General features: G+C 52.1%; 2 protein-coding genes across 3 annotated transcripts; one reads left to right on the forward strand and one right to left on the reverse strand.

The window, feature by feature from the left end:
• Positions 1-3,416: 3,416 nt before the first annotated feature.
• LOC123842731 (apoptosis-associated speck-like protein containing a CARD) lies at positions 3,417-5,137 on the reverse strand. 2 transcript variants are annotated; one of them, XM_045871961.3, is made up of 3 exons: positions 4,838-5,137; positions 4,513-4,566; positions 3,420-3,980 (listed from the first exon to the last, which is right to left on the reverse strand). In XM_045871961.3, exons 1-3 carry the CDS (start codon positions 5,106-5,108, stop codon positions 3,724-3,726), a joined length of 582 nt encoding a protein of 193 aa, XP_045727917.1. In that variant the 5' UTR covers positions 5,109-5,137; the 3' UTR covers positions 3,420-3,723. The 2 variants fall into 2 exon arrangements, with proteins under 2 accessions (XP_045727923.1, XP_045727917.1); XM_045871967.3 differs by lacking the exon at positions 4,513-4,566 and having other exon boundaries at positions 3,417-3,980.
• Positions 5,138-15,435: 10,298 nt separating this feature from the next.
• TRIM72 (tripartite motif containing 72) lies at positions 15,436-24,237 on the forward strand. The gene is made up of 7 exons (XM_045875400.3): positions 15,436-15,722; positions 16,127-16,523; positions 19,635-19,730; positions 19,817-20,047; positions 20,510-20,532; positions 21,650-21,768; positions 22,896-24,237. Exons 2-7 carry the CDS (start codon positions 16,134-16,136, stop codon positions 23,468-23,470), a joined length of 1,434 nt encoding a protein of 477 aa, XP_045731356.2. The 5' UTR covers positions 15,436-15,722; positions 16,127-16,133; the 3' UTR covers positions 23,471-24,237.
• The last annotated feature ends 1,278 nt before the right edge of the window (positions 24,238-25,515 follow it).

Consider the following 25,515-nt stretch of genomic DNA (forward strand, 5'->3'; position numbering starts at 1 on the left):
GTTATCCCTACTTTATAGTTGGGATGCTGACGCACAAACTGGCCTTAAGACTCAAAACTGATGTGAAGTGGAGCAGGGATTGGAGTTCATATCCTTTGGCTGTCGAACTTCCATCTTTGACCACTATGTTGTGCTGTGCTTAAAGACTTCAGGCAGAGTTCAGTTGTCCCGGGGTACCTTGGGTGGTGCAGTAGGTTAAGCATCTGACTCTTGCTTTCTGCTCAGGTTGTGTTCTGGGATTGAGCCCCCTGCTGAACCCTGTGTCTGGCTTTGTGCTCAGTGTGGAGTCTGCTTGAGGTTCTCTTTCTCACTCTCCCTCTGTCCCTCCCCCTGCTTGTGCTCTCTAAATAAAATACTACAAAAAAATTCCGTTCTCCTGTGCTTCTCCCCTGCCCCCATCTCCCCAAGAAGAAAAGGCCCCAAGAAATTTTAACCTAGGGATCAGTTTCTTAGAACCATTTCTTTTGCTTCAGGCCTGCATTGGTTTTTGTAACTGCTTTTTTTTTTTTTTTTTAAAGATTTGTCAGAATAAGCAGGGGGAGTGGCAGGCAGAGGGAGAATCAGGCTCCCCACTGAGCAAGGAGCCCAATGTGGGACTCCAATCCCAGGGTCCTGGGATCATGATCCGAGCTGAAGGCAGATGCTTAACCGACTGAGCCACCCAGGTGTCCCTGTAACTGCTCTTTTTAAGGATAACCGTTGTGCAAGAAAGTGTTAGCTATGGCACCATCATCTGAGAATCCGTTTTATGTGGAGGTTTTTTTTTTTAAGATTTTATTAGAATAGGAGCAGGGGAGAGGGCAGAGGGAGGAGAAGCTGGCCCCCCCCCAAGTAGGGAGTCTGAAGCAGGGCTACCTGAGCTGAAGGCAGACGCTTAACTGAGTCACCCAGGTGCCCCTTCATGGGGAGTTTTTTATTTATTGTATTTTTTTAAAAGATTTTATTTGAGAGCGAGAATGAGAGACAGCATGAGAGGGGGGAGGGTCAGAGGGAGAAGCAGACTCCCTGCCAAGCAGGGAGCCCGATGTGGGACTCGATCCCGGGACTCCAGGATCATGACCTGAGCCGAAGGCAGTCGCTTAACCAACTGAGCCACCCAGGCGCCCCTCGTGGAGTTTTTTTAAAAAATTGTTAGGACACTGGAGATTCACAGGAGTTACCATACTAACTTCTTGCATGCAAGGCACTTGAGAGGTTGAAAGGTTGCCTTTTTATGAGGGCTCAGTCCTATGTAAAAGACTAAAAATAAAAAAGGTTTGCTTTACCATGCGACCCTGGGAAATACCACTGGAGCCCAGATAAAGGCATGCCTGTGGGAGCTCTAGGACAGATTGCAAGGTGTCCAGAGTTAAGGGACCAGCATGTTCTAGGGAATGGGGTGTGAGCAGATATTGCTGGGATCATGGGATATGTGAAAGGAAGACAGGTTGGATGGAGTCCTTAAAGGTCAGGGTGAAAGAGTTGAGGTGTCCTAATGTTAGAAGTGAGGCTGTCTTTTCCATGGTCCGTTTTTTTTTTTTTAAAGATTTTATTTATTTATTTGAGAGAGAATGAGAGAGAGCATGAGAGGGAGGAGGGTCAGAGGGAGAAGCAGACTCCCCGCCGAGCAGGGAGCCCGATGCGGGACTCCATCCTGGGACTCCAGGATCATGACCTGAGCCGAAGGCAGTCACTTAACCAACTGAGCCACCCAGGCGCCCCTCCATGGTCCGTTTTGATCACTCTAGCCCTTAAAGGTAGACTAGAGGTAGAGAACCTGTTGGAGGTGAGACATTAGGCATAAGCCAGGTGGCGGCAGTGAGGTTGACACATAGGCAACATTAGTCTTGAATGTTAGTCTTTTTTTTCTTTTTAAGTAGGCTCCACGCCCAACATGGGGTTTGAACTCAACAACCCTGAGATCAGGAGTCGCATGCTCCACGGATTGAGCTAGCCAGGCACCCTTGATGTTATTCTTGGAAGTTAGTTGGAAGAGCTAGCGTCCACAAGACTGACTAAATTTGTGCTTTGTTGGAACATGTTAGGGTTTACTGTTTTCTAGTTAAGGTGATACTATTTTATGTCAAGATAGAGGGATGATGAAAGGAAGACCAGTTTTGGATATGGCAAGGTCCTTGCGGAGCATATAAGTGACATATAAGAACATATTAACATCTCAGGATTGAGTATGGAATGGGGATCAGCATCATTTATTTTATGGGATGGCTGGCTAAGGAACGATGAGCCTGTGGTGCCTGGGTGGCTCAGTGGGTTAAGCATCTGCCTTCGGCTGGGGTTATGATCTCGGGGTCCTGGGATCGAGTCCCACATCAGGTCCCTGCTCAATGGGGAGTCTGCTTCTTCCTCTCCCTCTGCCCCTCCCGCACGTGCTTGCTCGCTCTCAAATAAATAAAATCTTAAAAAAAGCCTACAGGAAGCTGGTAGGGCTGATGGCTGCATTTGGAAAGTTCTGCATTTCTCCTGGAGTCCCACCTAGCATTCGGAGCAGTTAGTCCCATGTGATGAGTGGGTGGCCTTGACGGTGGCCATATCTTAACCTTGGTGCTTCCTCTTGTAGCAAACTACCTGTTTTCTCCTGTTTCTCTGGTGGTCCAGTAGATCAGGATAGGGACATTTTATACAGACTGTCAGAATACTGTGCGTATACCCCTAAGGAAGTGTGTGGGAGGCATAAAGACTACCATTTCTAGTTGTGTCCTCTAGGTGAGGGATTCAAAGTGAAGTCGACAGCTTTTGCTCATTGTGAACTAGTGTATCACCGAGTGGCACAGAACCACGCAGGTACCTGCATACCTGGACCCCCTGTGTCTGATGATCTGTCCCTTACGAGTGGGACACTGGGCTGCTGTGCCTGCTTGTTGCTTTGCCTGCCTACCCCTATCTTGCTTCAAAGCCAGAAAGAATTTGGGTGCAAAGGGTATGCAGGATGTAATCCTAGCATCCTGGTTCCCCAACAGCCTTTGCAAACAGCACTCCTTAAGTGCTGTTTCCTGGTGAAGAATACTTATATTAATAATACCTCTGGAGGCAAAAATTCAATCGAGAAGAAATGGCTCCTAGAACTCATTCCCAAAGTTTTGGTTTTGTCGTTGGCCTGTTTTCTGGGCAAAGTATAACCTATAACCCCTTCCTGTAGGGGGCGGCAGGGAGCAGAGGGAGCAATGAAGCCTGCTGAAGTCTGGGCTGGTGCCAGAAGGAACCCTAGAATTCTGCTTGATTGCTTGTGCTCTTCTGTGTTTAGAGGATACTCTGTCGCTTCCCTTGAAGAGTGCTCTAATTTTACATTTTTTTCCCTAAGGAAAAGTGAAAGAGAAGCTATGTAGACTCGTCTGTTGTCACATGCCTCTGAGCTGACCCATTACGGTTCAGACCTTTTGTACATACGTCTGTTTTCGACCTTGGCCACAGGGCTAACCATGGGTAGCACTGGAGGAGTTACCAAATGGTAAATGAGAGGGGATATTCCACGGTGACTGTGAGGTAGAAAGGATAAAGCGGGGAGCCTGCTGCCCTAGGACCAGGCAGTAAAGTAGAGCTTTATTTGGCCTCTGCGGCATTTACACTGTAGTTTAGCTCTGCATGTGCTTCCAGGCTGGAAGTAGGAAAAACACACAAGTACAAGTTGGCTTTTCATATATTGAGTATAAAAAGAGATTCAGATTTGGGGTTAGTTGGCTGGAACTGCCAGGGATTCTATGTGGGACTGCTGCTGGGGAAGACCCCTCAGCTTTTCTCCAGGTCGACCACCAGGTAGGGGTGGGTGTTCTTCAGGGCCTGAAGGAGCAGATCTTTGCAGGTCTTGTTCCAGGCTGGAGCAAAGCTGAGGAGCTTCCTCATCTTCATTGGGTTGGTGGACTCGGCCCGCACTGCCCCGTACTGCTCCTCTGACAGGACCGTACCATACAGGGCGTCCAGCACCCCATCCACGTCTGTGACACGCGTGATGAGGGCTACCCGGTGCTGGTCCACAAAGTGCGGTGCTGCAGGCAGAATGGAGGCGAGCAGCTGAGCCAGTTCCCAGGGTGGATACTGGGGTCTGTTCCCCCTGAGCTCTGCTTTCTTCAGAAATTGCTCTGTAACCCTAAGGGGTGGGGCTCAAGGTGGGCAGCCCACCCACACTACAGATAGGGTGGGATGAGTATAACTTTGTTTCTCTCCCTCCCACCAGCCCCCCCGCCCCCCAACCAGGTGTGCCCCAAGGGGTACGTGTGTGGGTGGGAAGGATAGGCCCAACCTTGCTCCCTTTGTTCCTGGCTGTGGGACACAGCTCCAGGCTGTGCAGGGGTGTCGTGGGGTGTGGCTGAGAGGTTGGCAGTGAAGGCCTCACTTGGCTTGGCTGCCAGCTCTTAAGAAGCCTGGATCTCAGCAGGTGCCCCTGAGGTGTGGCCCAAGTGGTGTGTGGGTGGGTAGGAAGGGGAGGCCCACTCTTGCTTCCCCAGTGTTGCTAGCTGGGGGACACAGCTCCAGGCTGTGCTGGGATGTGGCCAGAGAGGTTGGGAGTGAAGGCCTCACCTGGCTTGATTGCAGTCTGGTGATCCTGGATCCCAGCAGGCCCTGGAGCGGGGCCTATAAGGAAATCAGTCAAGTGGTCCCCTTCCCTTCCGTTATCATATCTCCAGTCTCTCTGGGGCAGGGGCCCCTTGGTCCGGAAGCCAAGTTCAGGGCCAAGCACAGGAAACCCTTCCCAGCAGGAGGAGCATTTGTAATTTTAGAGGGTAGGAGGAACTGAAAGCAAAAGAGCCCAAGGGGCAAACGTTGGGGTGGGGCTGGTGTGGTGAGGGGACATAGGAGGCCCAGCGATCTGGGGCCTTGCAGAGCGTGGAGCGGGTGTGCTCACCTTTGCGCACCATCTGCAGCTGCTCCGCTGTTTCCTGCATGCCAATCTCACGCAGCACGACCGCGGTGAGCTCTGCGCTGTACTCTTCCAGGTAGAAAGAGACGAGCTTGTCTGTGAGGTCCATGGCATCCATGGACATCAGTGTCCCTCGCGGGATGCGCCCATAGCCTTCGCGCAGCGGCACTGAAAGTAGCTTCAGCTTGAACTTCTTGAACTCGTCTGCAGTCAGGTTCTCCAGCGCGTCCAGGATGGCGTCGCGAGTGCGCCCCATGGTTCTGCCGCTGCTGCTCACCCGGGATGTCTGCAGACCAGGAAGTCTGCTCTGGGGTGGGACCTGGAACTCCCCGCCTTCTCCCGATTCCCGCCTTCGCCCCAGCTCATTGCCGGGTGGCATAGGGCGCCCCGACTACCTCATTGGTTCCCACCCACCAAGGTCTCCAGGCTCACTAACCTGGCCATCAGGGGGCGCCGGGATTGCGTCCTCCAGCTGATGTGTGAGGTGGGAGCCGGGAGATGGCAGAGGGGCTCATGGGGTAGTGCCTCCATCTCCAGGCTTGCAGTAACTAGCACAGACCAGAACCTGGTTTATTGGAAGTGCCAAGGTTTAGAATCTTGAAATTCTAGAACACTAAAATGTCCACATTTCCCTGAATCTTAGCGTCCACTCTCACGTGTCATAGAATCTTAGAATCTTAGAATCCTAACAACCAGAGCCATGTAGCTTACCAAATTGCATGCACAGAGAAGAAAAGATGTAAAAAAAGGGTAGAGGGGCACTGGGTGGCTCAGTTGGTTAAGGGTCTGCCTTCAGCTCAGGTCATGATCCCAGGGTCCTGGGATCGAGCCCCGCATCAGGCTCCCTGCTCAGCAAGGAATCTGCTTATCCCTCTCCCTCCACTCCTCACTCCTGCTCATGCTCTCTCTCTCAAAACCTTAAAAAAAAAAAAAAAAAAAAAAAGTCGTGTACTTTCTCTGTGCCTGTTAACTTATCTGTAAAATGGGATCATAACACTTATCCACTTAGTAAATATTCCAGTGTAACATGGGCTATCTGATGGCCTCTACCTGATGGCCGCAAGTGGCCAGATACTTCCTGGGACAGCCAGGATTTGGTCCCAGGAGCTGAATTTCTGGGGAAGTGATGATGAGACACTTGTAATGAACGGTTGAGAAACTTCTCGATGGAGGGAAAGTCATGGGTGCAGAGTCACCCTGGGCCCAGGGGGCTTGATCTAGAAGAGCAAGTGAAAGGTGGCATGAGTAGGCATTGGAGCCCAAGCTGTGCCCAGAATTCTTAACTTGTCTTTAACGTGTCTGGGAAGGCCCTGCTGGTCTGGCCCCCGTGGACCTCACCAGCTTTGTCTTGTGCCACACCCTGTTCTCCCTCTGTCTCTGAGTTTCAACCATACTGGCCTCTCAGTTCCTCAAATGTGCCACGCTCCTTTGCTTCTCCAAGGCCTTTTTTGTTTTGTTTTGTTTTTTAAATTTTTTATTTCAGAGAGAGAGAGAGCATGAGTGGGGGACAGGCAGAGGGAGAAGCAGACTCCCCGCTGAGCAGGGAGCCTGATACGGGACTCAATCCCAAGACCCTGGGGTCATGACCCCAGCCGAAGGTAGACGCTTAACCGACTGAGCCATGCAGGCGCCCCTCTCTAAACTTTCAACGTGTTCCCTTGATCTGGAAATTTCTTCCCTCACTCTTTGCCTGGTAAATTCTTGAGACTTTAGGTTTCCAGTTAAATGTCACTTCCTCTGGCCAACCAGGTTTAGAATCCCTCCCAGACTAGTTCATAACACCTGCTTTCATAGCAATTGTGACTGAATTGTAACTATATGGATTTGTTTAGCATCAGTCTTCCCTGCCGGTCTGTAAGTCATGCCTGTCCAGATCATTGTTGCATCCACAGCATCCAGAACAGTGCTTGGCCTATCGTGGTTGTTCAAGAAATCTTTGTGGAACCAGTAATGAATGAAGGGGCCTTGTGGGAAACAAATCATGAGCGACTTAACTATAAAGAACAAAATGAGGGTTGATGGAGGGAGATGGGTATTAAGGAGGCATATGTTATGATGAGCACTGGGCATTATATGTAAATGATGAACCACTGAACTCTACTCCTGAAACCAATATTGAACTGTATGTCAACTAACTAGAATCTAAATTAAAAACAACAGCAACAACGAAGGCATCTGGTGGTTCAACGGAGGATACCAGAGGCAGCTGCCAGGAGCTGGAAGACTGTGGGCTTGAAGCTGTCCAGTGTCTAGTTTGAATCTGGGCTCTCCTTCCTAGGTGGTTATTGGGAACCCTTCATTTTTCCATTTCAGCTGGCTTGTAACAATCACCATTGCTTTTACTGATGTGATCCTGACATACACATTTATTTATTCATTTGTTGAACATCCGTCACCCAGCTGTGAGCTCGGTGAATGAAGGCAGGGACCTTGTGTGTCTTGTTCATTGCTGAATCCCCAGCATCAAGACAGTGCTTGATCCCTAGGAGGTGCTCAGTGAGGATTTGCTAAATGAAGGAATAAATGAGGCCGTGTTACCTGCAGCATGTTGTATTCAAGAGCTTCCAGCAAGGGTAGTAGCGGGGCTCACTCCCCATCCTTGTGCATGTTGCCTCACGTGGTCTAGGTATATTATGTGCCAACATCCCACCATGGGTGGCACCTGTGGTCCAATAACCAGTGTTCCTTGGCTTATGGTTGTTTATTATTGTGCCTCTTCCCTGATCTTTATCCTTTTACAATCTCCGACTCATTTTGCACACTGTGGCCAAGAGGCTACTGCTTCCTAGCGCACACATTGATCTTACGCCTTCCCTGCTCAGAAACCTAGGACTCTCCAGTGCCCTCAGAGTCAAGTCCAAGCTCCTTGGCTTGGTCTTCAAGATCCTTGCCAACCTCCTCAGCTACACCTTTGACAGTGTTGGCCTCTGGACTTCTCTCCACAAGTGGCACCTTTTCTCTGCTTGGCCTCTTTAAAGTCCCTTCTGGTTGCCTTGATGAGTTAGTGCTTGTCCCAACATCCATCAGGAGTCACTTTTTCGAAGAAATAATAAACATTTGAGCCCCCTCTTTAGGCTGTGATCTTTTACATGCATTATTTCAAAGCCTGACAACAATCCCTGGGGGACAGGGTCTAGTAGCCCTATTTCACCAACGAGAAGACTGAGGCTCAGAGAGGTTGAGGGACTTGCCGAAGGTCCTATAGCTGAGGGGATCATATAGCTTGTCTGTCTGGATTCTGAATTTGTCTTCTGTCTACTCTTCCCTGTTGACTTTTCTGTCCTCTGTGCAAAATGAATTATTCCTTCACACGTCTGCAGGATGCCTTTATGATGCCTTTATCATACAGTGTGTCCATTCACTCTGTTTTCCCACCAGACTGAGAGCTCCTTGAGGACCCTCTGTGATCCACAGCACCCACCACAGGGCTTGGCATAACTCCAGCCATTATAAGCCTTTATGGAATGACAAAAGAATCCTAGGATCTAGAATCATAACAACCTGCTCTTTTCACATTGGTAGAATCTTACATGCTTTAAAAAAAAAAAAAGATTTTAGGGGCGCCTGGGTGGCTCAGTCGTTGGGTGTCTGCCTTCGGCTCGGGTCATGATCCCAGAGTCCTGGGATCAAGCCCCACGTCGGGCTCCTTGCTCCGCGGGAAGCCCGCTTCTCCCTCTCCCATTCCCCCTGCTTGTGTTCCCTCTCTCGCTGTGTCTCTCTGTCAAATAAATACATAAAATCTTTTTAAAAAAATTATTTATTTATTTTAGAGGGAGAGAGTGAGTGTGCAAGAGCAGGGGTGAGGGGAGGAGCAGAGGGAGAGACGGGGGAAAGAATCTCAAGCAGACTCAAGCTCATGTGGTGCTCCATCCATGATCCTGAGATCATGAGCTGAGCCGAAACCAAGAATTAGATGCTTAACCGACTGAGCCACCCAGGTGCCCCAATGCTTTGGGTTTTTGAGTCATGGAATTTTAAAAATGATTGCCTGACTCAACCCCCACATAGAGCAGGGACCCCTAGCCACATGGCCATATTTCTGTATCTCTTGAGCCATTGTTTGGATGGGATGGCCTTGGCTTTAAGTAAACTCAATGTAACATATTTCAATGGAACCCGTGGGACTGTGGGAAATTGTGCCTGGGAGAATGTGTGTCATCCCTAGGAGGAGAAGGTGGGCTTCTCCTTCCAGCTGGCTTCCTGGGGGCAATGGGGCTGAAGATTTGTGACATGGCACAAGGGTCATGTGCCCTTCCCTTGTTCCTGCATGTCACCACCCACGACCCTTCTGGGCCCAGGTTGTCCCTGGCATCCAACCCCAGTCACATTTCTGCTCACACATATTCAGACCGGGACACGGAAGATCCAGGCTGTGATTTTCATACGACACCTCAGAGCATGTGCTGGCCCTTTGGTGTGATGTCATAGGGAGGCAAGGGACAAGGGACGGGAGAACAGCTTTTCCTTTCATGGAACCGGAAGCCTCACCAGCCGGTGGTTTTAGGATTCACCTCAGTTAGAACAAGTGACACTTTTTGGCAGGTGGATGTGCTCTATGAGCATATTGTAGACTCTGAACTCAGAAGGGAACATAGGTTTTGGAGAATCTATTTTATTCTATTTTTTTAAAGTTAATTTTTTAGAGAGAGAGAGCATGTGAGTGAGGTGGGGAGAGGGACAGAATGAGAGGGAAGAGAGTTTTTTTTTTTAAGATTTTATTTATTTGACAGAGAGAGACAGAGTGAGAGAGGGAACACAAGCAGGGGGAGTGGGAGAGGGAGAAGCAGGCTTCCTGCCGATCAGGGAGCCCGATGCGATGCAGGGCTCAATCCCAGGACCCTGGGATCATGACTGAGCCGAAGGCAGATGTTTAATGACTGAGACATCTAGGTGCCCCCGGAGAGAAAGAATCTTAAGCAGGCTCCATGCCCATCGTGGAGCCTGACATGGGGCTCGATCTCACCATCCTGAGGTCATGACCTGAGCCGAAATCAAGAGTCAGAGACTTAATGGACTGAGCCACCCAGGCACCCCTATTTTATTCTAAATAGATGTATTAAGGATCTACTAGACGCCCACCCACATGATAAGTGCTGGTGGGAGACAGTAATAGTAGTAATAACAGCTTCCATTCTCCAAAATTTACTATGTTCTAGGCACTGTGCTAAGCAGTTAACATGCATAATCTCATTTAAACCTCCCGACATCCCTGTGAGTGTGTGTATTTATCCCACCTTACAGAGGAGAAACCTGAGGTTTTCAGAAATTACTCTGGAAGCCAATAATGGTAGTATATGAGGAAACACAGATTGAACCATCTGACCCCTAGGCCCAAATTCCAACCACCATCCTAAATGTCCTACTTTCCTTAAAAATTGACAAATGGCTTGAAGAGATTATGTATATGGAAATCTATGCCTCCTCCAGACTGTCCACAAACATCTTGGGAAGCTAGATGTTACGATGTAGTAATGTTAACGCTAACTTCCTCCTCTTTGCAGAAAGCTCTAGAACTTGCATTCAGAAGATAGTGGAATAGTGGGAAAAGCAGGAGATGAGTGGTGTCAGACCCACTCAGATTCGATTCCCAGATCCTCTTAGCTGTGTGACTTAGGGAGGTCACAGCCCCTCCCTGGGGTCTGCATTCTGTAATATGAATGTGCTCACCTCATCAGCCTGTAGGGAATCAGAACCCCGAGAAGGGCAATGACTTGGCCAAAGTCCCCAGGGAGGCAGAGGCAGAACCTACTTGTTCCTGGACACTGCCAGGGTGATTTCCATCTGGGGAGGTGGGGAATAGGAGCTTTGGGCAGCTCTCCGGGAAGCCATGATAATCCCTTCTCCCTCAACACCTCCTTTTCTGGGGGGAGTGCTCAGAGCTCCGAACTTTGATCCCTGGCAAGGAAAGAACCTTCAGGTCTTACCTCAGGCCCACCTTTGCCCCTGGACTAGAGCCGGAGCTATTGGTGGTGGTAAGATGCCTCCTGGGTGTGATTCTCCCCACCCAACCAAAGTAACCCTTGATCACTGGAACCAGATTGCTTCTTCTGCAGCCAAGACCATAGATTGTCAGAACATTGGGCAAGCCACTTAATCTCATTCCTCATGGCCTCCTTGTAAAATAGGGACAATGTTGGGTTGTTACAAGGTTATAAATGAGGTTATGAGGTTATAAGGTTATAAATGGATTAAGAATGGTGAAATGCTTGGAACAGGCCTGGCATACTGTGGGTGATTTTGTCATGTTAAAGTTTCTGAGCCTTAGTTTCCCAGTCTCTGAAGTAGGGATGATGTTATTGACTTTACAGGGTTATAGGGAGGATTCCTTGGAATACTTAGTAATAATAATTGTAATAATATCAATAGCCAACATTTATTGAACATTTCCTATGGGCTTGGCATTGTTCTAAGAGTTTTATATGAATTAGCTTGTTGAATCTTCATAACAATCCAAGAATCTGTTTTTTTTTTTTTTTTAAGATTTATTTATTTATTTGAGAGAGAGTGCGTGAGTGAGCGGGGGCTGGGGTTTGTGGAGGGGCAGCAGGAGATGGAGAGAAAATCTTCAGCAGACTCCTCCCTGAGAGCACAGCCCGATGCGGGGCTTGGTTTCATGACCCCGAGATCATGACCTGAGCTGAAACCAAGAGTTGAATGCTCAACCAACTGAGCCACCAAGGTGCCCCAATCCAAGAGTCTTTTTTTTTTTCTTTTTAATATTTTATTTATTTCTTTGACAGAGAGAGAGAGCACAAGCAGGGGGAGTGGCAGGCAGAGGGAGAGGGAGAAGCAGGCTCCCCACTGAGCAAGGACCTTAATGCAGGGCTCGATCCCAGGACCCTGGGATCATGACCTGAGCTGAAGGCAGACCCTTAACCAACTGAGCCACCCAGGCGCCCCCCAATCTAGAGTCTTAATAAAAATCCTTACATGATTCCCATTTTACAAATAAGAAAATCAGGTTAAGTGACTTGCCCAAAGTCACATGAGGAAAGAACAGAGTCAAGATTTGAGCCTGGTGGTGGCAGTCACTGCCTCCTAAGCCCCTGAGTGCCAACACACTGTCCCTGGTGTTTATTTACTATAATATCTAGTTTAATCCTCATATCAACCTGACAGGGATGGTATTGTTATCCTACTTATCCTCATGTTGTAGCTGAAGATGCTGGAGTCCAGAGAGGTAGGTGATCTTCCTGGGCATACCCAACACGAGTCTGTGACATCAGCATTCAGGACCTGCTTTTGCTGTGGCCCTGATTGGAGGATTTCTGCCTTCTTTCTGCATTTATCCAATACAAGAGCTCTCACCTTCCATGGCATTTATGACTTCAGCCATTGGGAAGCTCTCCCTTAGGACAAGCCGGAATCTGCTCCCTCTGAGCTCTGGCTGCAGGGACTTCACAGAGCTCCATCGTATCGTAGGGTTAGCATCACAAATCCTTACTTCCTCCTCCAGATATGTTCCCTCCAACCTGCTGTAGACAATCAATGTCCCTCTCATGGGTCAGAGGTCAGATCTGGCCCATCCACAGAGAGAGATTGAGTTGACTGTCACCTCCTTGTCCTGCGCACCCACTCCTATTGACCAAAATCTTCAGCCTCAGCCTGGCAGTGATGGGAACTCCAGGTGAGATCGACATTCAGGATGTCGACTTTTTGAGTGGAAGTAAAGTGGTTTGTGGTTTCAGAGACCAGCTCCAGATATGCTCTCATCCTCACCCCCTCCTCTTTGGGGAAATCAAACTTCCCTGGGTTTCTCAGGGTTCTGGTAAAAAGCCTTAGTAGCTTCCTGAGACTTTTCTTTCTTTCTTTTTTTTTTTAAAGATTTTATTTATTTGACAGAGAGAGACACAGCAAGAGAGGGAACACAAGCAGGGGGAGTGGGAGGGAGAAGCAGGCTTCCCGCGGAGCAGGGAGCCCGATGCGGGGCTCGATCCCAGGACTCTGGGATCATGACCTGAGACGAAGGCAGACGCTTAACGACTGAGCCACCCAGGCACCCCTTCCTGAGACTTTTCAATACTGTAGTTATTTGTGTAGTCAATTGCTCTGATCCAAAAGAATAATAAAACTTATCTCTTCCTGAGAGGCGTAAATGATGATAGCCTGTACAAGGTTCCTAGGTTAAGCCCAAAGGTGCCAGGAAGCCTGGGGTAGCTTCCTAAGTGGGCCAGCATGCAACATGGAAGAGCTTCAAGTGTTTTAGAAGAAATGAGCCACAGAACTTGGAGACAAGTCTAAAGATTTGTAATATTTAGGGTTTACTTACGTTTTTGAGATGCAAGTCATTGTTTATCTAGATACGCTTTGGGATTTAACAAATTATTAAAAGGAATGGGAGGGGGTGGGAGGGATGGGGTGGCTGGGTGATGGACATGGGGAGGGTATGTGTTGTGGTGAGTGCTGTGAATTGTGTAAGACTGATGAATCACAGACCTGTACCCCTGAAACAATACATTATATGTTAACAACAATAACAACAACAAAAAAACCAAACCAAACCAAACCAAAACAAAAAGCAAGCATGGGTTGGGAGGGAGGGTTGGAGAAGGTACCAGAAAAAAAAAAAAAAAAAAAAGAATGGGAGGTTCAGCTCCTAAATATAACTTTTGTATATAAATACAAGAATACTCTGCTTAAAATAACGGAGTTCTTCCACCCCCCCCAAATTCTGCATTTTCCTAGGATTTTGATCAAGCACATGAGAGCAAATCTATATTTAATCAACAAGGCTTAATATGACAATCTTTAATGGCAATCTGTTATAAGATCATGGAGATTATAGAGCTGTGCTGTCCCATTTGATAGCTACTATAAACACGTGGCTCTTGAGCACTTGAAATGAGGTGTCTGAAATGAGACGTGCCCTCAGTGTAATATACACACCTTCTTTCAAAAACTTAGTATGAAAGGAAGAATGTAAAATATTTTGTTAATAATTTAAGTAAGCTCTACGCCCAACATGGGGCTTGAATTCATGACCCCGAGATCAAGAGTTGCATGGTCTACCGACTGAGCCAGTCAGATGCCCCACATTAATAATTTTCATATTGGTTACATGTCAAATGATAATATTTTGGCTACACTTGGTTAAATAAAATATATTTGTGAAATTAAAAAAAAATAAAAACAATAAAACCAAAGACTTGAGCTGAGATGTGTAAGGAGCTATCTGGCTCCTGGGGAGATTTATTTACTTGCCGAGGAGTTGGAGTAAGAAGATCTTTAAGCAGGGGAGAGGGGCAGTTGCTTTCTTCTCCTTGATAATCAGGGAAAGGAATTCTTTCTTGTTGCTCCTCTCTAGGGTGTCTGGCTACCGTCATGGGCCAGTTAACTTGGCTCTCATCCCATCATCCTAGGACACAGGGAGCCAGACATTTACTATTTCCTGGGAGAGATTTAATGAGTTTGTCTCTGATCTAGAACACCTCATGTGCACATTTGGGATAAAATTAATAAAAATGAACATTAAAAACCCAAGAGAGAGGCAAAAAGAGAGTCCAAAGGGTGAGATAAAACTGAAACGTAAGCAGAAACTCAGATTAAGACCGGACAAATCCAGGGAAAGGCTGAGAGAAAGTGTGGCTGAGAGGCCAAAAGAGAAGGATCCAGTGAATTTGTGTGTTTATTCATTCACTGATATTTACTGAGCATCTGCAGTGTGCACACGCTTTATTCTAAATTGGAGACAAGCAGGGTACAAAATTTATATTCTGGTAGGAGGAATCAGTCAAAAAAACCAATAAGTAAAATATTGCTTGTCAGATGGTAATAAATGTTATAGGGAAAAACAGAGCAGTGGGAGGGAGATATGAGATTTAAAATCGGGGAATTAGGAAAAGCCGCACTGAGAGTAGGATGGAAACCATGTCCGAAAGAGTGTTCCAGGCCGAGGGGCCAGCAAGCCCAAAGGCCAAGGCTGGAGTGAGCAGGTGGGGAGGGGTGAGAGGAGAATGAGGTCAGCTTCAGTAGGGCTTTGTAGGCCACAGTGAGGACTTTGGTTTTCATTCTGAATGCAATTTAAACTGAGTTTTGAAGGCTAAGCATGTAAAAGCCCAAAGCTCTCAGGGCAGAATCAACTTCTGGGCTGCAGGCTGTGGATTCAGTTCCTTCATTTATTCAACTGTCCCTCTATCAGTCATTTTCCAAGCACTTAGGGAGGCCCACTTTGCCCCAGGGCCTGTGCTGGGCACTGGAGAGACCAGCAGGGAAAAGACCTTCCCCTCGACTCTGGAGGAAGAAAACCTTTCAGGGTAGTCTGAGGTCCTGTCCTCCTGCAGATGGAGCTAATACGGTCACTGTGATCTTGGAGAGCCATAAACTTGGGGAATAAGTGGGTGACAAACTGGGGAGGGCCACAGTCAGGGACAGGGGAGGCTGGAGAGTGTGGAATGGGGGGCGGTGGGGTGGGGGAGAAAGGAGAGACTCCTCCCAAACGTGTTTCTGTCTTTTCTGTGGTATGAGGGGCCCCATCTCCCTGCTTTTGTAATTTCTGGCTCCAGGCTGAGCCAGGGAGGGGCCAGTGGATGGACCAGGACAGGTGGCCTTGACATGTGATGCTTGCCCGCTGACAACTCAGTCCTCACTTTTAGAACGGTTTCCAGAAGTGATGGAAGGGGGTGGGCAGGACAACTAAATATAGTCCTGGGGCCAAGACTCAGTCTGGGAGGGTCTGTCTGCGATTCACTGTGTGCCCTCACCCGTGGTGTCGGCTCCCAGCTGTGCCTGTGGGTCCCCTGTCCTTGCTCTGAGCTTGCTGCTTGCCCTTTGCCTGTCTCCAGACACAGCTCTGACACCCACCTAAGGTTAGGCCTGACCTTGAGTGGGCCTCCTGGGAGTCTCTTTTCGCCCAAGATCTCCATCCAGACCTGTGAGTCCTGTGGGTCTTGTGGGCCTGGAGATATGGGGGAGGGGAGGCCTGGGGATCCCGGAGAGGTAGGAAGGTAGGGGGTGGGGGCTCTGCGGAATTTGGGGCAGGGGCTGAGGCCTGGGCCTAAGACAGGGGAAGGACTGCAACCTGGACTCCTGTTTAGGACCTGGGATTGAGACAAGGTCCCTGTTAGGGGCTGTTTTGGGGGCTGGGGCTGAGAAATGCAACTGAGACTGCTTTGGGGCTCAAAACCGAGTCCCCCTTCCCCGTTGGCCAGAACCAGAGTCCTTTTCTGTAGGAGACGTGAGGTCTTTATAGGCTGGGGATCCTCCCTGTCTGGGTCTGGGGCCGGGCCTGGTTCGCGGCTCCGCGGAGCCTCCCTGACTGAGCCCTCCTCTCCCCAGGTCCGTCATGTCGGCTGCGCCGGGCCTCCTGCACCAGGAGCTGTCCTGCCCGCTCTGCCTGCAGCTGTTCGACGCGCCCGTGACGGCCGAGTGCGGCCACAGCTTCTGCCGCGCCTGCCTGAGCCGCGTGGCTGGGGAGCCGGCGGCGGACGGCACGGTGCCCTGCCCGAGCTGCCAGGCACTCACGCGGCCGCAGGCGCTCAGCACCAACCTGCAGCTGGCGCGCCTGGTGGAGGGGCTGGCGCAGGTGCCGCAGGGCCACTGCCAGGAGCACCTCGACCCGCTCAGCATCTACTGCGAGCAGGACCGAGCGCTCGTGTGCGGCGTGTGCGCCTCGCTCGGTTCGCACCGCGGCCACCGCTTGCTGCCCGCCGCCGAAGCTCACGCGCGCCTCAAGGTGCGGGGATCGGGCGGCCTTCGGCGGCGGGGGCGCCGGGGTGGGACGGGGTTGTTGGCTGGAGCGGGGTCTGGCCGATCTGGAGGTCGCCGCATTGACCTGGATTCTGAGCTTCGGGGCCGGGGGCGCCTGGAGCGGCGGGGGACGCGGGGCGGAGCGAGGCCGCTAGGGAATGGGGGCTGACGAGCTGCAGGCGGAGAAGGGAGCCTGGAAGAGGCACTCAGGGGCGGGCCCTGGGGAACGGCTGCGGCCCGGAACCTAGATTTCCCGGGCTTAGCGGCTGGAGCGCGCCCAGAGATGCAGGGGCAGCCGCCACACGGCGGACTTGGCTGAGCAGGGAGGAGAACACGTGTCTGCGGCCCGCGAGCACCGCCCCTTCCGCGGGCGTAGGCGGGGCAGATAGGACTAGCGGGGCGGGGCTTGGGGGCGGGGCTTGGGGGGGGCGGGCGGCCGGGGGGCGGTGTTAGCCGGGGGGCGGTGTTGGCCGGGGCCGCGGGCCTGCTTCGCGGAGGCCCGCGTTCTCCCCCGAGCTGCAGAACTTGTGCGGGCCCGAGGGTCACTACATCCGGCGGCGAGGGCAAGGCAGGCCTGGGAAACCCACCTCTGTGCGCAGGCCCGGGTTGGCACCGAGACCTAAATCCGGGCTGTTTTTCTCGATGGAGCTGGAAGTCTTGAACGCTTATGTACTGAGCCCACACACAGTTGTGCGCACCCCAAGGTTTGCGATTCCCACGGGTGCCCAGAAAAGATACCAAGACATTAGCAAATAGAGACGCGCGCACACACACATACACACACTGGCTCGTCCGTGTCAGACGTGTGGCAAATCACACGCATGTAGTGACAGGAGAGTATGTGTCTACACAGGCCCAGGAAGGTCTGCCATGAAGCATTTGCTGGGCTGTGGAAGAATAAACGACAGGTGCGGGAGGGGGACGAGGCGGGTTCTGGAGTCAGGGAGCGGTCCTTAGCCCCGGCAGGGAAGCTGCCATCGTCTTCTTGAGAACGATGAGCGGGGTGAGCTTCTGCGGGTTATCTTTGCCCACAAACATCAGCGTTTCCACTGCACTTCTGCTTGGCCCCCAGACTTCTAAAGAGAGTAGACCACCGTCCTCAGGCGGGTATTCGAGGCCCCCAGACTCCCCCAGGGACCCAGCCTCACCGTCCCTCCCCCTCCTGCCTTGCCCAGTTCTGCCCAGTGCCGACTGGTGGTCTTCTAGACCAGCGCAGGAGCTTCTTCCCGGGAGTCTTCCCAACCCAGGCTCACCTTTGCTGGTAACCCCAGAACTCCCAATCTGGGCCGAAGAGAGAGACCTGCCAAGAGGGAATAGAGTCCCCGACATGCAACAGAGCACCAGGGGACCCAGGAGCCTGGAGGGGACAGATGGGGCGGGATACATTCTGCCAGGATCCGCATCAGCCCAGCCCCAAGCCACAGAGAGGGGCTGGCAGGAATTCTGAAGAAGGGACCCAAGAAGGGTCTGACGGAGGAGGGAGACAGGAAGGCTGGGGCGCGCGGCTGGATGCCTGGGTCCTTGGCGATGAAGAGGGGCTGTGTCCAGAGACCATGTACCAGGACTCAAGAGTGGTCGAATGGGATCTGCCGGGAGCGGGGGACTGATGCGACCCCTTGAAACCGAGCTGCCTCCTCCTGCATGCCAATGTCGTGCAGCCTGACTGCCTTGGGCTCGCAGCCGAAGTGCTCACCGCAGAGGGCAACCAGCTTGTGGAGCGTCTAGCTGCCGGAGAGGCCCCGCGGGATGTTCTGGAAGCCTCGGCGCAGCGGCTCCGCCCCCAGCTTCAGTTTGAACTTCTTAAGCTCATCCGCGGTCAAGTATTCCCCGCGCATCCAGGGTGGCGTCACGCCTCTTCCTCATGGCTTAGCCCTGTCGCCACTGAACCTCTGACGACGACTCCATGCTAAGAGCCACCAGGTCTGCCCTGTCTTGCAGCAGGCCGGAGCATGACCTGAGGCTGGCCACGGGGGCCATGGGCTAATCCTGGGGCTTCCGCTAAGACGGGGACTCATCCGCAGCCAGAGCCTAGAAGGTCTCTCAGCTTCCCTTGGGCGGAGTGGGGAGGAGGCCACAGATCTGCCACAACCCCGGGTGAAGTGAGGAAGACTGTTCCCATTCTGCAAAAGAGGAAACTGAGGTTGGAAGCCATGGAGGAGGGACTGGGACCGTCTGATTCCAGGGCCATACACTTTCCAGGCAAAAAGTGACTTTGGCAGGGGCTCTTAGGAGTTTCCCTACACCTGCCTTTCAGGACTCACAAACTGGCAGGCCTAGGGGAGGATCCCACCCACAAATCTGTTTGGTAGACGCAGCAGATAATATATTTTTTTAAAGTAAGCTTTCCCTCCACCAGGAGATCGAGAGTCACATGCTGTACCCACTGAACCAGCCAGGTGCCCCAACACAGCAGACAATTTTTTTAAAAGATTTTATTTATTTATTTGAGAGAGAGAATGAGAGAGAAAGCATAAGAGGGGTGAGGGTCAGAGGGAGAAGCAGACTCCCTGCTGAGCAGGGAGCCTGATGCAGGACTCAATCCCAGGACTCCAGGATCATGACCTGAGCCGAAGGCAGTCGCTTAACCAACTGAGCCACCCAGACGCCCCACAGCAGACATTTTTATTAAATTGCCTGCCCCCACAGCCCTTGGCGGGGGGCAGGAAGGCTGATTGGGGTGTTTTGTTATTGTTCTGCTTTTAAGGATGGGGTAAAGCCCAGAGAGAGGAGGAGGTTGAACTTCTTCTTCATACATCCTACACTCACCCCGAGAGGCGGGCTGTGTCAGCGCTGTGCCCCTCTGTTTGTCACCCTCACAAAGACCCGTGCTAGGGGTGCTAAAGGCCCAGGGTGTGGGCTCAGGGGAGGGAGGCCAGGGAGGATTTCCCTAACTAGGCAGTGGGAGGGTAAGGCGTTCTCGACATCAGGACCGGGCCGGCGAGGGCCTAGAGATCTGCACACGAGTTCGGGGAATGGTGAGATGCCCACCTGACTGGCGGAGGAGCCGGCACTGAGGCTGAGCCAGAGAGTGCAGGTTTAGGGCGGCACGTGGGGGGCGGGGGCAGCCCCTTCACTTCTTTATGCCTCACCCCCTCAGACGCAACTGCCGCAGCAGAAGCTGCAGCTGCAGGAGGCGTGCATGCGCAAGGAGAAGAGTGTGGCTGTGCTGGAACATCAGCTGATGGAGGTGGAGGTGAGGGGCTCAGCACAGCAGGGCCGGGGGACTGGGCATCGGCCTGGGGCTCCCAGCCCAGTGCTTTTGCCTGTTTGCTCCCCCAGGAGACGGTGCGTCAGTTCCGGGGGGCTGTCGGGGAGCAGCTGGGCAAGATGCGGGTGTTCCTGGCGGCACTGGAGGGCTCCTTGGACCGTGAGGCCGAGCGAGTGCGGGGTGAGGCAGGGGTCGCCTTGCGGCGGGAGCTGGGAAGCCTGAACTCTTACCTGGAGCAGCTACGGCAGATGGAGAAGGTCCTGGAGGAGGTGGCCGACAAGCCCCAGACTGAGTTCCTCATGGTGAGCACTGGATGTCCTTCCCTCTCTGCTTCTCAGCCAGGGTTCGGGGCCTAGAGACCTCATCCCATTGTCAGACATGGACTTTGAGGTCCAGAAAGGGACAGGACAAGGCCAGGTCACATATCGGGGGAGGGGAGCAGGACTGCTGTTATGGTTGTTTAGGTTGGACACTGCACAAAGACACTGGATTTAAGTGGGCACCATTCATATCATAGACATTGTAGGTTTGTATGTTTTAGATAATCTTCTACCCAGTGGAATTGGTCTCTTGAGGAAAGGGAGTACGTTTTTATAGCTCACACAGAGGTAAAGGGCTAGGGTTGGCTTTAAATTCTGGGTTTCTTTTGGCTTTCCTGTTTCTTCCTGACCCCACACTTAGCATTCCGGTGGTCCATCCATCCTCAGAAGTCCCCAGCGTCTCCCCTGCCTGTCTCACCTCCATCTCTTTATCTCTCTTTCCAGAAATATTGCCTGGTGACCAGCAGGTGAGATCAACTTGGCCCTGCCCCTTTTCCCAACTTGCCCTAGTCTTCAGGGACACTGGCTGGCTCACCGTCTAATCACAGCAAGCCTGTACACCCCATTCTGTCCACCGCCATCTTCCTGCATTTGTTGAGCACAGAAATGACCCTGACCCTGACCTGGTCTTTCTCCTCAGGGACCTCCCAGACTGGTGCTGGGGACGGACCTGGGCGGGGACACAGGCATCCGTAGGGGCTCAGTGCTGCAGTGGCGGGAAGGGGGTGCCGGTGGCAGGCTTCGCAGAGGGGGCGCTGGAGGAATGCCAGGAGTGGGGAGGTGAAGAGCTGGGGGAAGAGGCGGGCCAAGACTGGTAAGAGGGAGAGAAGATGAAGCCGCTGTGGTAGGTGAGGGCAAACTGGAAGGCTGAGGAGCTTGGCCCTTATCCCAACAGAAGGTTCTTCTTAAAAAAAAAAAAATTTTTTTTTTTTTTTTTTTTTTTTTTTTGTGGGGGTGCCTGGCTGGCTCAGTCGGTGGAACCTGCGACTCCTGATCTCGGGGTCGTGAGCTTGAGCCCCACGTTGGGTGTAGAGATCACTTAAGTAAGTAAATAAACAAAAAAATTGTGGTAAAATATACATGATGTAAACTTTGCCATTTTAACCATTTTTTGACGTACACATTTTAAGTTCAGTGACATTAAGTACATTCGTGTTGTGCCACCACCATCCAGCACCATCTCCCTCCAGAACTTTTTTTTTTTTAAAGATTTTATTTATTTATTTGAGAGAGAGAGAGAGCATGAGAGGGGGAGGGTCAGAGGGAGAAGCAGACTCCCCGCTGAGCAGGGAGCCTGATGCGGGACTCGATCCTGGGACTCCAGGATCATGACCTGAGCCGGAGGCAGGCACTTAACCAACTGAGCCACCCAGGCGCCCCTCCCTCCAGAACTTTTTCATCCTTCCAAACAGAAACTCTGACAGAGTTTTAATAAAAGCCCAGGTGTGATGCAGGAGAGATCCTGGAACTCCACCACAGCCCCTGTCCTCCTCTCTTTGGGGTAACGCCTCGGGCCCTCCCCTGCTCCATGCCTCCTCCAGGAAGTCCCTCCACACACAGCTGCCCCCACCTCCTCGCCCCCAGGCTACAGAAGATCCTGGCAGAATCACCGCCGCCTGCCCGTCTGGACATCCAGCTGCCTGTCATCTCAGATGACTTCAAATTCCAGGTGTGGAGGAAGATGTTCCGGGCTCTGATGCCAGGTACTGGGGAGGGGCTGTCTCCGGGTTTGTGTTTGTAACTGTGTGGTTGAGGGGAGGTCCTGGCTACGCAAGAGAGGCCTCTCAGTCCCAGCTGGGAGGTCATCGAAGAAGGTGCCCATTGCCCCTTTACCTCTGGGGTTTGCCTTGCACCCTTGTAACCTGTGCTCAGAGAAGGACCTTTGGGGGCATGGGGTTTATGGGTGGGGGGCTGACGTGGGGAGGACCCTGCTTACCGTTGGCAAGCCCTGTGTGATCCTGGGTCAGTTCCTGCCCCCTCTGGCCGGCGGAGATGATCATGGCTGCCAATTGGAGGCTGAGGGTGTGCAGAACAGACACCCTGGGGATGGGCCTAGGCCAGACACTGACTCTGGTGGCCTGTGGCTGGGGAGGCCCCTAAGGGTTCTGCCTCCTGTCCCTGAGAGCTAGGTCACATAGGTGCCATAGGTTACAGAACTCCAGGACATGCACACATGGCTGGAATAGCCCTGACCGCCTTGCAGGAGGAGGGGTGGGGGGAAATTCTGTTTTATCCAAGGCAAGACTAAGTAAGGCCCAGAGACGGGCTCGAGACTGACTGAAATCACACAGCTGGGTGAGGCGGGGGCCGGCCTAGGACCCAGCTTCTTTTTTCTTTAAATCTTTTTATTTTTTATTTATTTATTTGAGAGAGAGAGAGAGAGAGAGAGACAGCATGAGAGGGGATAGGGTCAGAGGGAGAAGCAGGTTCCCCGCTGAGCCGGGAGCCCGATGTGGGACTCGATCCCAGGACTCCGGGATCATGACCTGAGCCGAAGGCAGTCGCTTAACCAACTGAGCCACCCAGGCGCCCTAGGACCCAGCTTCTTGACTGTCTCCTGCTTTGGGACCTGGGCCTCAGCTACTGACTTACATGCCTTGTATCCACGGGATCCTCCCTACCTTGGAAAGAGGCAGTTATGGCCTCGTTTTCCAGCCGAGCAGACTGAAGCTCAGACAGGTCCAGTCTTTGGCCCAAGCCAGGAAGCAGAGAGGGACTCACCTCCCAAAGATGTTGGGGGGATTAGAGCAGACCGGCTGGCCCCTAAGTTGGTTGGGAGAAGCTTGCGGGAGGCAGACACGCAGGGGCCTGACCGCTCTGCCCTTGGCAGTTATGAAGGACCTGACCTTTGACCCGAGCACGGCCCACCCGAGCCTGGTGCTGTCTCCCTCCGGCCGCCGCGTGGAGTGCTCGGAGCAGAAGGCGCCGCCGGCGGGAGAGGACCCGTGCCAGTTCGACAAGGCTGTGGCGGTGGTGGCGCACCAGCTGCTGTCCGACGGCGAGCACTACTGGGAGGTGGAGGTGGGCGATAAGCCGCGCTGGGCCCTCGGCGTGATCGCGGCCCAAGCCAGCCGCCGCGGCCGCCTGCACGCCGTGCCCTCGCAAGGCCTCTGGCTGATCGGGCTGCGAGACGGCAAGATCCTGGAGGCGCACGTCGAAGCCAAGGAGCCGCGCTCACTGCGCACCCCGGAGAGGCGGCCGTGGCGCATTGGGATCTACCTAAGCTTCGGCGACGGAGTCCTCTCCTTTTATGATGCCAGCGACGCCGACGCCCTCGAGCTGCTCTTTGCCTTCCACGAGCGCCTGCCCGGGCCCGTGTACCCCTTCTTCGACGTGTGCTGGCACGACAAGGGCAAAAACGCTCAGCCGCTGCTGCTCGTAGGGGCTGATGGCGAGGAGGCCTGAGCCGCCCACTGGGTTGGGGAGGGGGGCAGGGTCCTGCAGGCCTGGAAGGAGACGGGGCGCGCAGGGGTTGTCAGGACTGAAGGCAGGGCCACGGTGGGGTGGGGGTGGGGGTTGGGGACGGGAGACTCTAAGAGTTCTGAGAAGTTGGAAGTTTTAGGTGTTGGAGTGGCTGCGGGGAAGGGAGATCTAAAGTTAGGTCAGTAAGGAAATCCCAGTTTGGGAACCAGGAAGCCCAAAATCTCCAGGAAGAAATTGAAGTTGAGGGAAGGAGTGAAAAGGGTCAGGTGTCTGGGGTGGGGGGGATCTGAAGAACTCTGTAGAGCAAGGAGCTCCTTCAGCCTCACGTTCCCCTCCTTGGTGGCATTGGGGCAAGGGGTCCAGACCCACCATACAGAAAGGTCTTTCCCTTCATGGTTCTCAAACTTGGGCGTGCATCAAAACCACTTTTTCAAAGCATGTAACAGTGACTTGTTAAAGCAGAGTGCTGAGTTTCTGGTTCACTAGGTCTGGGGGCAGGACAAAATTTTGCTTTTCTAACAAGTTCCCCGGGGCTATGCTGTTCCTGCAGGTTATAAGTGGGATCACCTGGAGAACCCCGGACTTAGACACTGGTCTGTTCAGTAAACTCTCCATTACACAGAATCAGTTATCAGATAGCTATCAGCTCTCAGGAGTAGAAAACACAAACCTGTATTCCTCTGGCGATTCAACAGTCATTGAAAAACTGCCAGAGCCCACGCTAAGTGAATAAACTGACCCCCCAACTATTTCCCTTTTGCCTCTGGAGTATGTTTACTGAGTGTCTTGGACACTGAAGAAATCTCTCAAGTTGCCAACCAAGAGAAAGAGCCTGATACCAATCCCAGCCTGGGCCCTGCTGCTTGTGGAGAATAGAAGGCTCCCCCCACCCCCCCACCCCCTCTTCTCCTGGATTGGCCCCTCGCTGCTTACTCACTGGTTCACACCTTCTTTGGTTTTAGCTCAATGGCCCATTTCTTGGGCTCTGGAATTAACCACTGAGGCCCAGAGTGAGAGTTCTTCTTCCTTAGAGGGAAAGGCCTTTGGGGACTCAGGCAGGTGGGATTGCCCCTCCTATCTTGAGAGAAGATGATGGTGTGGGGCCATTTGTTCTCTCTGTCGGGATGCTGCTGCTGATGTGTGAAAGGGCCTGGGAACTCCTGGAAACAGGTGCCAATATGGGAATTTTCTTGGGGGATAAAGCAAAAGGAAGGTGTGGGTAGGGTAAGAGAGGCCTCAAGATCTGGCTGGGGGGCATCCCGCATTCCTGGCTGTGTCTCCCAGAGGAATAGCTCTCAGACACCGAAGAGAGGATTAATTTGAGAAGCTGTTTCATGCTAGAAAGTAAAGTAAAAGGGTTATTTGGTTGTAAAATTCAGCAGCATTAATAGAGACGATTATATTCAGACTCCTTCCCCATTAAATCTGTGCGAAGGGACAAGTGACCTATTGTTAGGCTTAGTAAACTCCTATTGTCCACCTGGCTTTCAGTCTTGACCCATCTCATCTTTCCAAAAACACAAATGTGGTGGTAGGATCCAGTTGCTCAAAACTTTCAACAACTCCATTTTCCTGCAGGAGAAAGCCCTAGATCTTTGGCTCAGCATATGAGATACCCTGCTATTCTCCAGCCACATCTACTCTCTGGCCCTACTGACCTCTTGGGGTCCTTGCACCACCACATCACATAACTCTCTGTTAGGAATGCTTTTTTGCTTCCCATTCATCCTACAGGGATTCCCTGAACCACCACTATTTTCTATCCTCTCCAGACCCCAGCTCGTCTTTACAAGGTGCATTCCAATGCCCTCCCCTGTCATGGGCTGGCGATGTCCAAGATCCCAAAGCCCCTTCCTGAAAAATTAGGTGCTCTGAGAAACAGATGCCAAGACAGCATTAAATGTGCAAGGGTTGTATGAGGGAAGATGCCAGTGTAGGGGCAAACAGGGCTGTCAGATTATGATGCCAGTCTGACCCTGAGTGAAGGAGAGAGTGAGGGAAGGTTGGGGGAAAGTGTCGTTGATAGC

The sequence above is a fragment of the Mirounga angustirostris genome, unplaced genomic scaffold, assembly GCF_029215605.1.
Source record: "Mirounga angustirostris isolate CCGP_5_RB_7025 unplaced genomic scaffold, mMirAng1.0.hap1 SCAF_5, whole genome shotgun sequence".
Taxonomy (NCBI): domain Eukaryota; kingdom Metazoa; phylum Chordata; class Mammalia; order Carnivora; family Phocidae; genus Mirounga; species Mirounga angustirostris.

Bases quoted from the DNA above. Each gene is read 5' to 3' on its own strand.
- LOC123842731 (XM_045871961.3), bottom strand. From the start codon at position 5,108: ATGGGGCGCACTCGCGACGCCATCCTGGACGCGCTGGAGAACCTGACT. The intron at 4,567-4,837 runs GTGAGCACACCC...ATTTCCTTATAG, and splicing joins GCTGCAGATGGTGCGCAAAG to GCCCCGCTCCAGGGCCTGCT. The intron at 3,981-4,512 runs GTGAGGCCTTCA...TTCTGCCTGCAG, and splicing joins CCAGACTGCAATCAAGCCAG to CACCGCACTTTGTGGACCAG.
- TRIM72 (XM_045875400.3), top strand. From the start codon at position 16,134: ATGTCGGCTGCGCCGGGCCTCCTGCACCAGGAGCTGTCCTGCCCGCTC. The intron at 20,048-20,509 runs GTGAGCACTGGA...CTCTCTTTCCAG, and splicing joins CCCAGACTGAGTTCCTCATG to AAATATTGCCTGGTGACCAG. The intron at 20,533-21,649 runs GTGAGATCAACT...CCTCGCCCCCAG, and splicing joins TATTGCCTGGTGACCAGCAG to GCTACAGAAGATCCTGGCAG.